The sequence below is a fragment of the Rhipicephalus microplus genome, chromosome 7 (assembly GCF_043290135.1).
Source record: "Rhipicephalus microplus isolate Deutch F79 chromosome 7, USDA_Rmic, whole genome shotgun sequence".
NCBI classification, from domain to species: Eukaryota; Metazoa; Arthropoda; class Arachnida; order Ixodida; family Ixodidae; genus Rhipicephalus; species Rhipicephalus microplus.
In genome coordinates, this window is record NC_134706.1 from 132,463,023 (window position 1) to 132,475,096 (window position 12,074).

General features: G+C 44.4%; 1 protein-coding gene across 1 annotated transcript in view; it reads right to left on the reverse strand.

Moving 5' to 3' along the window:
- Nucleotides 1–12,074, reverse strand: part of LOC119179066 (pancreatic lipase-related protein 2) — a 42,962-nt gene that overhangs the window by 24,436 nt on the left and 6,452 nt on the right. Inside the window, exon 4 of the mRNA XM_075868299.1 lies at nucleotides 10,538–10,852. Coding sequence (XP_075724414.1) covers nucleotides 10,538–10,852 — 315 coding nt within the window. The remainder of the gene's footprint in view (nucleotides 1–10,537; nucleotides 10,853–12,074) is intronic.

Consider the following 12,074-nt stretch of genomic DNA (forward strand, 5'->3'; position numbering starts at 1 on the left):
TCATCCCCTGATGAAGGGAGGATCCCTCCCGAAACTGTTGGGAAATAAATATATTTATCCTTGTTGACAACGCTCCCGTTGTGCCATATCGCCTACCTTCAAGAAGACTAGCTGGTTCATTGAATTATTACTCCCACTGACCTGAACCATGTCTGCCAGTACATCATCAACGGAGCGTTTGTCGCGGAGATATCCAGATTACCCTACGAAGTGCGCCATCATTGGGGACTCAATCATGCGGTACGTCCACACGCACTTCAGCCCGAACGACTCAACGACGCCGTGCTTCATCTCTTATGGCGGTGCTATGTTTTCGGATATTCCGGCGCTACTCCAGGACCTACCTTACCGGGTGGACACGCTGTTTCTGCATGTGGGCACCACGGACATCCTGAAGACTAGCTCTTAAATATCACTGGATTCGTTGAGGGAGGCATAAAAACGAATGAGGCAGATGCGCCCGAACATCAAGACTCTGCATCTTAGTCTGCCACTACCTCGCGCACCCAATCGCCGACGGCGGGACTCGAACTGGCGATCAATGAATCGGTTTAATATGGAGGTACAACGATTCAGCAGAGAGGCTGGCCGTCTCTGCCACTACGGGTTGTTGGGAGCAGGCGTCTATTACGTCGAACATGGTTTCTTAACACTCCCGCTGCGCCGCTTCCTGGCTTCTGACGTCTTACATGCAAGCTTCGAGGGAGTCGCGCTGCTAGCACAGCACACGAGGGTGCAGCTGCGATGGACGTCGGCGGCATGGAGATCGGCGCAAACGCTTGCACGGACGACTCCAGTGCCAAGCCCCCTCAACAACAAGGAGCCGAGCGATACACAGAGCCATCCAGAGCCTCAGCAGTGACGATGTCGCCACTACCACCAGCGAGGCCAGCGAGCCAGCGAGTCCCACCAGTGAGTCAGAGATCAGCGGCAACTGCTTGCACGGCAAACTCCAGTGCCGAACCCACTCAACAACAGGGAGCCGAGGGACACAAAGAGCCTTCCAGGGTCCCAGCAGTGACGACGTCGCCACTCCCACCAGCGAGGCCTTACAACACCAGGCGAACGAATGCGGCGAAGACCAAGGCGGCGGCTTCTAAATGACACGGGGAAACAAAAGGTACGGGCAGTCTTAAACACGCATGGTCCCATTCATTTCTGTTGATTAGGAAAATCATTGAAAAACGGGTGCGCCCCGCCGCGGTGGTCTAGTGGCTAAGGTACTCGGCTGCTGACCCGCAGGTCGCGGGTTCGATTCCCGGCTGCGGCGGCTGCATTTCCGATGGAGGCGGAAATGTTGTAGGCCCGTGTGCTCAGATTTGGGCGCACGTTAAAGAATACCAGGTGGTCGAATATTCCGGAGCCCTCCACTACGGCGTCTCTCATAATCATATGGTGGTTTTGAGACGTTAAACCCCACAAATCAATCAATCAATCAAAAATGGGTGCAATACGAAAAACACGCGGAACAACTAACGAAATATCTATCTCACGAAATCGCACCTAACGGCCTCCGCCTAGCCTGCAACCCCTCAATGTCTACACTAAGTGAAGCAGAAAGGGGGAAGTGGGAAAAATTTTTACTAGAAGCGTCCTTGCAACTGACTCGGGTCATTGCGGACCATAGTGAGCGTAAGGCCACCGAATACAGTGTCACTGAAGCCACGAAGAAATTGGTATCAAATCTCGGAGAGCATGAGGCAAGAGAACTGGAAAGATATGAACTAAAAAAAGAGAGGCGAAATTTCAGTAGTAAAAGATAGAAAATTCAATCGGCACTGCAGAAGCTCCACTGCTCTGCAACAGAAAAATAGGAATGAGGCCGTAGAAGAACGCCAGGGACCACCCGCACCACAACCTAACTTTGAGGAGAAAAATGGGAACTCGAAACTACAGTGCAATCCTAATCAAAACACCCTTACTCTCGAATATGACGCTGACGTTCTCGTGCCACGTGATAGCCAAGAGCAGCCAAAAACTTATGAGAAAAATGTCCTCAATCTGTCCAACACAACGCTCACACCCGCTCAGCTTCAACTTTTGTCGAGAGGCTTAACCTTTTGTCCATCATCCGGTAGATTCAGTGAATTTGAACTGTACCAAGACCTCGATAACTTTGCGCGTAATCTCCGCCTCCGTGAGTACTTTCATGATTGCAAGGACTGTACGGACGAGAATAGATTGATTGGTGGTGACAAATCATGGTGTCCAGTAGAGCAGAGGGACAAACACCTCGATATATATGTATATATCAACAGTTCAAAAAGATATCATCAGAGCGTATGAAAAAAATCGGCCATCTCGAAACAACATATAAAAGTCAGAACGAAGGGCACTCGATGAACTACGAAAAACACGGCAATTACCATTAAACCGGCTAATAAAGCGGGCTGCATAGTAATTCTAAACACGTCGGACTACTTAAAGGAAGGGGAACGACAACTATCAGACACAAAATTCTACGAAGAACTTCCAACGAACCAGACTCCCGAATTTGAAAAGGAGATAAAAGTAACCCTAAATAATCTCCGCCGGGACAAGAATCTTGCCGGCAAAATGTTAAAAGCAATGTTTACCGGCCCATTCTGTTCCCGGGCGATTCTATTCGCTCCCCAAAACACACAAGGCAGGTAATCCGGGACGTCTGATAGTATCCAGTAACAGCACATCAACAGAAAATATATCAGAATTCATCAATTCCTTAATAAAAAACATCCCGCCAAATTTTCCTTATTACCTAAAGGACACAAATCACTTCATCTGCAAAACTTCAAGTCTCGACATCCCAGGCGGTAGTTTTCTGGTGACCATGGACGTCTGCTCACTGTACACCAACATACCCCACCATGACGGAATAGCGGCTATGGTTTCTGAATATGTAAAATCTGACTCATTAACGAGTGTAAGTGGCGAGGTACACTTTACACTTCTTGAACTTGTACTAAATTATAACCATTTTGAGTTCAATGGCAAGCATTTCCTTCAGGTCAGTGGCACTGCAATGGGCACGAAAATGGCCCCAAATTTCGTGAGCATCTTTATGGCTTCACTTGAAATCCCATTCATTGAGCGACACACCTTGAAACCTTTCTACTACAGAAGATACTTAGACGATATTTTTATGATATGGAACCAAGATGAGGGAAGCCTGTTCCGCTTCACAAAAGATTTTAACAAGTGCCACCCATCAATAAATTCACGCACAAAATTTCCAAATCTAGCATTTCATTTCATTTCATTTCATTTTATTACCTTAAAGACCCCCTTGAAGGGGTATTACATAAGGGGTGGGTACATATATGAAAACGTGAAAGCCATTTTTTTTTACAATGCAAGGTAATTTGTTACGGTGTTCAAAAAAGTGGTAGGACCGGTTATGGCGGTGATTTCGTTAGAAAGGCCGTTCCAGTCCGTAGCTGCACGAAAAAAGAATGAGGACGAAAAAGTGACGGTGCGCGTACACGGCCGCTCAACTTGTTGCGGGTGACCAGTGCGATGGGAGATGCGTGCCGGAGGAAGAATGTATAGTGGCCTGCCGAGCGAGCTGTAAAAAAACTTGTGAAAAAGGGAGAGACTAGAAATGCGGTGACGAGATGCAAGCAATGATAGGCCAGATTCTGTTTTCAGTGCTGATATGCTGACGTCGTAAGAGTACGTAGAATGAATAAATCGTGTGGCTCGATTTTGAAGTGACTCGAGTTGATTGATGAGATATGCTTGATGCGGGCTCCAAATGGCTGATGCGTATTCTATCTTCGTCCTTACGAGAGATTGATAAGCTAGTAATTTGACATTATTAGGAGCGTGACGCAAATGGCGTTTTAAAAGCCCGAGTGTTTTGTTAGCAGATGCAATGATGTTCGTAATATGCGTTGCCCAGGTTAAATCGCTACAAAGGGTTACTCCGAGATATTTATAGGAAGGAACTAATTCGAGGTTTGTGTCAGCAATTTGGTACGGGAATACTATCGAATTTCGACGGCGGTGAAAGGAAACAGTTTTACATTTGTTAGGGTTGAGTTCCATTAGCCAAAGGTTACACCAATCCTGTAAGCTTAGTAAGTCAGTTTGAAGTGACGTGTTATCCGAAACGTTGTTTATTTTACGATAAATAACGCAGTCGTCTGCAAACGTGCGTATGTTAGAAGATACATGTAATGGTAGGTCATTAATGTAAATCAAAAACAGAAGCGGGCCTAGGACAGACCCTTGAGGGACACCTGAGGTTACGGGGGTAGTGTTAGACATTTGATTGTTGACGGAAACTGATTGCGAACGATTAGTTGAGAATTCTTTAATCCATGCTAATACGTCATAATTTAAATTCAACGCGGCAAGCTTTAGTAGTAGGCGCTCATGAGGAACTTTGTCAAATGCCTTTGCGAAATCGATGAAGATGGCGTCAGTCTGAAGGTTAGAGTCGAGGTTAACATGCAGGTCGTGAACAAACATAGCTAGCTGCGTTTCACACGAAAACCCTTTCCTAAAGCCATGCTGCGCAGGATGAAAAAAATTATTGGAATCAAGGAAGTCCATGATATGTGTGTAGATGATATGCTCGAGGAGTTTGCAGGGTACGCTGGTTAATGAAATGGGACGATAATTTAACGGTGATTGTTTGTTACCTGATTTGTGGACTGGAACGACCTTTCCGTGCTTCCAATCTGGAGGCAGCATTCCTGTTGAAATTGATTGTGAAAATAGTAGACACAGATACGCTGCACAGATATGTTTAGTATTTTTCAGGAGTTTGGATGTAATGTTGTCTACACCAGCTGAAGAAGAAAGTTTGATTTTGTCTATTAGTGATGAAATACCGCTGGAAAAAAACGTAATTGGTGGCATGGTACATTCAAAGTTCGCATTGGTGGCATGGTACATTCAAACTTCTTGGACGTCACTGTCGCGGTCAAAAATGACCGCTTGTCAACAAACCTTTACAAAAAGCCTACAGACCGTCATATGTACCATCATTTCAACAGCAGCCACCCAAAGCATTGCAAAACGGGTATTCCATATTCTCAGGCCTACCGGTACCGAAAAATATGCACCGATATGCGGGAATTTGACAGACACACAGAACCCCTAAAGCATTCCTTATTGAAACAAAATTATCCGGAAGACATTATTGACGATGCGATAATACGTGCTCGCAACGTGAACAGGAATGATATAATTAAGGGACCAAACAAAGTATCTAAAACGACTTCCCAAACGAACCTTGTACTAACTTACTCCTCATCAGCGCCACGAATCGACAACATACTTTTCCGCCATTTCAACATAATCAGGCAAAGCAAACGACTAACTTCTATTTTCATGAAGCCACCTCACGTGGTGTACCGCTGGGATAAAAATCCGAAAGACATTCTTGTCAGAGCAAAAACAAACACCCCCATAATTCAATCAGGGGGCCATCTCTGCGGAAAAGCTCGATGCAAGGTAAGCCCACAGATGGTCACAACACGTGAATCCAAAGCGAACTTCTCGAATTTCAAATTCTGCATAACTGAAAGCCTTAATTGTGACTCCAGTAACGTAATATACATGCTATATTGCAACATCTACGGACAAGAATATATCGGCCAAACAGACACGCCATTTCGGCTGCGGTTCAATAATCACCGGTACCACGCCACTTCACAGCCGAAGCTACCTTTATCTAGACATCTGCGCCTGCCAAACCACAGTTTTGAAAATGTCATCGTAACTCTTTCGCAGTCCGGTTTCTCAAACATGCGCGAGCGCGAACAGCGTGAGGCATATTTTATTTTCAAATTTCGAACATTAGTAGCCGGCATCAACGAGCACCCCGGAAGACTCTCCTGCTTCCGAGAAGTAAGCCAGGAGGAAATTGGTGACAAAGATTGATAGCTGGAGACCATGCTTATTTTTTCTGACTGACTCGTATGTGTACGCTGTCCTTTCTTGTTTTTTTCTTCTTTTTTCTTTTTTTCTTTTTTCTTTTTTTCACATGCACATACACAGCGGTTCTGTTCACCTACCACTTGATGACCATTGAAGGGAAACGAACGAAGATAAAAGAGAGCCGACAGACCCATTAAGGGGAAACCCTTTCCTTACACACGCCGTCACGGCGCCTCCCGCCACCGCGGCGACAATCTTGGGTAGCCCGACACACGCTGAGAACTGACCATCGCAGGATTAGAACCGGATGTGGACGTACACGGACATTTGGTTTTGTTCTCAGTGTTGACAGTGGTTCTTCCTCTCTTTTTACTTTCTTTTTTTTCTTTTTTTCTTTTTCCCCTGTTATTCTTTTTGTCGTTTTTCTTTCTTTCATTTTAGTTATTTCTCACTCTCGCAAACATCTTCCAAGGCGAGAGGGACGCGGCAGCAACGAAGTTTGGAAGTTCATGTTAGTATAACTTATCCCCTGATGAGGGGAGGACCCCTCCCGAAACTGTTGGGAAATAAATATATTTATCCTTGTTGACAACGCTCCCGTTGTGCCATATCACCTATTTATATATATATATATATATATATATATATATATATATATATATATATATATATATATATATATATATATTTAAAAAGATTTATATATATATATATATAATATATAATATATTATATATATATATATATATATATAACTAATGCTTTAGACCCCAGACTTTAGAGCTCGAAAATTTCGACCACCGGGTTTTTTGTAACGTGCTTATAAATCTCAGTACACGGGCCTCAACAATTTTCAGGTACGAATCCCGCTACGGCTGGGATTCGTAGTAAGTTATTTTTGTGTTGCCATTGGTAAACGTTTGAATCCTACCCAAAATGCAGCTCCGCTACTGTGAAACCAGAGGAAGTGTGTAGCACGGGCACCCAGTGATTCCCGCTAGTTGAGTTTCCACTGCTATGTTTGGAAAACCGTAGATGACGTGAGTGATGGAGGTAAGCATGTAGGATTTCCCCTCCACGAAAAAGGTTCACCGTCCCAGCAAGAGAGGCAGTCTTGCTTTCAGTAAAGTGGTTGTGCCATTTCTTGCGCTGAACGGGGAGTATAGTGCATGCTTCCAAACAGTTTAACAAGTTTAAGTTAATCATTCTGAATAAATATAAGTTATTTATAATAACTGTAATATTGGATAATATAACGCAATACTGCGCTTTGATTACTACTGTTTTTTGTGTTCTTTTGAGTACTGTAACACTTGTTACAGGCTTGTACTGAGCACTTGATTGATGATTTGTGGGGTTTAACGTCCCAAAACCACAATTTGTTTATGAGAGACGCCGTAGTGGAGGTTAGAAGTGTGGCAGCTTGGGCTAGTTGGTATGGCATGACGATAGTTATAGCGCGAGAACAAAACGACGACACAGAGACAAGAATGACACGAAAGACACGCGCTCGTGTCTTTCGTGTCATTCTTGTCTCTGTGTCGTCGTTTTGTTCTCGCGCTATAACAATCGTAGTTGAGGGCTCCGGAAATTTCGACCACCTGGGGTTCTTTAACGTGCACCCAAATCTGAGTACACGGGCCTACAACATTTCCGCCTCCATCGTGTACTGAGCACTTGATTTTGAGTGTGATCCAATCACTTGATATCTACAGAAGGACGAGCAGCCAGGCTCATGTGGTGCTACACACACAAATAGCTTATAGACAATAAATACAAAAAAATCTTCCTAATGAAATCAAACCAAATAAATATAGAACATTTTAAGCAGAATTTTCTGCCCAGCTTTGTTGCTTGAGGACTTAGCCATCTAATTTCACCTAATGAATCAACTTAACAAAACACAAAAGTTAGTGTGACTTCAGCATAGTGATAAACATTAGTTACGGCGTAATAAAGTGCGTCGGCATATTTTGAAACCCTAGCTAGAGTTAGCTGGGGAACGCACAGGGCTGCTCGAAAATTGCCACGCCACTATCACATGTATTCTCACGGCAGCATAGCATAGGAGCTCTTGATTTCCCCTGTGTTTAGAAGCCTCGAACGCAACCAAGAAAATCGAACAAGTGGTGCTTTTAAAGTTAATAAATAGGCGTAAGGTAGGCGACAACAGAAGGTTCAACATGGAGGAAATCGAGCAGGTTGTAAAATGTCATAACAAATATGAATAGGATAGCGGAGGAGGCGGAGAAGTTCTTCAGAAAGCTGTACGGAAGCCCAAACCAGCAAGATGATATCGTGAGAACAATGACAGCCCATAAGAATTCGACATCTTACCTGTAACGACAGAAGAAGTAAGGACAGCCCTATAAGGAATTCAAAGAGGTAAATCTTCTGGTGAAGATAAAAATACAATGGACCTACTGAATGATTGCGGAGAAATGGTGTTGGAAATACTGGCCAACTCATAGGTAAAAAGTCTCTTGGAGGCAGGGTTTTCAGAATCTTGGAGGAACGCCAACATCATCGTAATCCGTAAGAAAAGAGATGCCAAGGTCTACAAAGTTTACAGGCCGATTAGCTTACTGTCCGTTCTCTACAAACTATATACAAAATATAACCAATAGAATCAGAGCTCAACCAACCGAAGGACAAAGCAGCATTTCGTACATGGTACTTCATAAAAGAGCATATTCCTACTGTATCACTTCATAGAGGAATGCTCAGAATACAACAAATTACTATTCATAGCCTTCATAGATTATGAGACGGCATTTGACAGTCGTAACATCAGCAGTGATGCATGTACTACGGGATCAGGGTATCGACAGACCCTACATAATCATACTGAAAGAAAGGTACAGTGGATAAACAGCCACCACAGGTCTCAATAAAGAAAGCGACAGAATCCAAATTAAGAAAGGTGTAAGGCAGGGAGGCATGACCTTCTAACACCGCGTGTTTACAGGAGGTTTTCAGGGCCGTAGGTTGGGAGAGTTAGGGATAGGAGTTAATCAAAAGTATATTAACAACCTGTTGTTCGTCTTTTGACATTGCCTTGATAAGTAACTGTGGGAATGAAATACAGCTCATGATTACTGAAAGCAGAAGAGTACGCCTGAGAATTATTGCACAAAACAAAAGTAACGTGCAACAGTCTTGGCAGAAGCAGCGCTTTGTGATAGGTGGAGACACGCTGAAAGTTGTAAAGGAATATGCCTACTTAAGACAGGTAGCAACCACAGAGTCCAACCATAAGAGTGAATCAACTATAAAAACAGGAATGGGGAGGATTACATTCAGCAAGCATTCTCAAATACTGAATGGTAATCTGCTACTAACCCTCGAGAGGCAGGTAAATAACAGCTGCATCTTGCCGGTACTTACCTATAGAGCAGAAACCAGGAGATTTACGAAATAGGTTTAAACTAAATATAGAACGACGCAGCAAGCGATGGAAAGAAAAATAATAGGCGTAATCTCAACAGACAAGGAGAGGGCATAGTGTGTCAGGGAACAAACCATGGTTAAGGATGTCATAGTTGAAATCAAGAAGAAATGGACATGGGTTGGCCACGTAGCACGTAGGCAGTATAACAGCTGGTCATTAAGGGTAAGTGATTGGATCCTCAGGCAAGCCATACGCAAAAATGGGACAGAGAAAGTATGGGCTGGTGAGATTCGCAGGTTTGACGTGGTAACAGAAAGCACAAGACCGGGTTTATTGGCATATCAAGGAGAGGCCTTTGCCTTGCAGTGGGTGTAGTCAAGCTGATGATCATGATGAGGATGATTCGTATGGCTGATATTGAGAAAGCAAGATTTATGATATGGGTGGTTTTACATGTCAAAACTACGATATAATTACAACTGACACCTCAGTGGAGAGCACCGCAGATTTTGACCACATGGTTTTCTTGAACGTACAATGACGTCGAGCAGTACAAGAGTTTCTATCATTCCGCCTCCATGGAAATGTGACTGCCGTGATTGGGATCTAGCCCGCGACTTTCGGGTAAGCAGCCCAGCACCATAATCACTACTACACTGTGGTGGACGAGTAAGCTTGAGTTGAACTATAGGAAATTGCGATGGTTGTATTGAATAAGTGAAATGAATTCTACTACACAGAAAACGCTCCACGTACTTGAAAGCAACGCACCGTGTGCGCTGGGCAGCTTTCGTTGTACCTTCTCAAAGTACAATCGCCTTCCCAGCACCTTAGAAGAGTAGCATGACAACTCATTTCAACAGCCCTGTTATTTTTAATCTTCCTAATATGAACCCGCTTTACTGAATCGCCTGTGCTATTGTGCGGATTATAATGAGGGATGGTGTCGTTAGTTTTCTCCCCTGTCTGGTACGTAATCTGTGATATAACTGATTAAAGCTTCACATTAGGCGTGCACTTCGAGATGTGTTGCATAGATATCAGTTTGTATACCTTCGACATTTAGCTTCTTCTTAGTTCTAGCCTTTTTTTTGCACCTTGTGTTGAATAATTGTGCTAACTTACCTACCCAATGAACATTCTTTGAACTAGCGAGCCAACCAGCTCCGTTTGTTGCACTGCCTAATGCTTTGATGGTACTGAAGCACTTCTACATCGAGAATACTGCACGTAGGCAGCAGCAACAACTGAACAAGTAAGCATCCAAATCTGTCGTACCACACTCAGTAGAGCTCTGGCCATGGAGGTGACCCAGGAAGCGGCCGCACTTTCAGTGAAGCCATGGACGATGACGATTAATGGTCGACCACGGCCCTTTTCGCGACAGCCGGCAAGGCGCCACGCGGAAGAAGAAGTCGTCACCTTAATCCGGCGCTTCAAGTCCCGTGTGCAGTAGAGCCAGAATCGAGTGCCGATTCTATTCGGCCGCTGGGGATAGCCATACGGAATCCGCATCCTGTCCCGCAGTTTGAAGCAGCCAAGTTCACGGTAGCAGAGCCCGCGTGAAGGGAGGCTTCGCTTTAGGTCTTCGGCCTGAAATAGCGAGACAACGAAAGGTTACAAGCCACAGTGCGAAAGCTTAAGAAACATAATTTTACTGGCTGCGCCGTAATGCTAGGCATTCGGTTTAGTAAACATCGACAAGCCTCCGACAAATGAGAATATTCGGCGAGCTGCCGTGACAGTCTATTGCAAATGAGTTGGCGAGCGGGAGATTAAATGCCTAACAACACACAGCAAGAGCACAAAATATGAGTAGAATGCCAGATGAAAAGAAACATGCGATAACTTTAAACTAATGCTTCATGGGAGACCAGTGATTGATAGGTCGTGCACCGAAAAAGTGCCCCTAGCAGGGATTCACGCACGTTCACTGTTCCCGTCCTTGACTTTGGCAGCTACAGATTGGGTATCCCTGGCGCCCGTAATATTGACGTGTGGTTAACTTATTCCCTTGATATCACTTTATCTCGCAACTACGCTCACAGTACGGTACTAGGAAATGAAGAGGAGCTCTTAAAAACGGATTGCGTGAGATGGAGCGGCTGGAATATGCGCGCATTGACCGTCATGGTTACCGCGTAAACTCCTGCACTGGTTTCCTTTTGCGAATTGTGACACGACTGCAAACACGAATATGCAGGTACAAAAAGAAAAAAATAAAGACTACAGAAAGAAAGACGTTAGACAGCCACGTGTTGTTTATGCCCGAAAATTAACCTCTTTCATATAGACAATACAAGAGACGGTTTTAAAATAAGACCGAAAGACGATATGCTTGGTACACATATATCTCGAAAACTTCAAGCGCTGACCATGACAGGGATAAAGTGGAAGCGAAGAGCCTGATGAGATGCCCTAGCTATCTCACATAGTCTGAACAATTCCCTTCAATCCACATGATGACCGACAAGAATAGTGTGGGTACACACAGTATGATAATGCGCCTCTGCGTCAAATATCATCCAATGGGCAGCAAGATTTCCATCTATTGCAGTGCGGCTGACCTTAATATTTCGCTCTCGCAGACGCCCTTTCATTCATCTGCTCATGTGGCTCATATCGTGCTTTTCACGCAAAAGCGGAGTTTTATAGCTAGTGCCTTTTGCGCCGGAAACGTAAGCATTCCAACGGTGGAGCTGATTAAGGCGAGTACTGCTCCGTGGCACGTGACCAGAAATCATCATCGCCGTGAACTCGCGCGCACTCTCTCCATCTTCTGCTTCGCGGCCAGAACTGACGTGCCGATTCGACC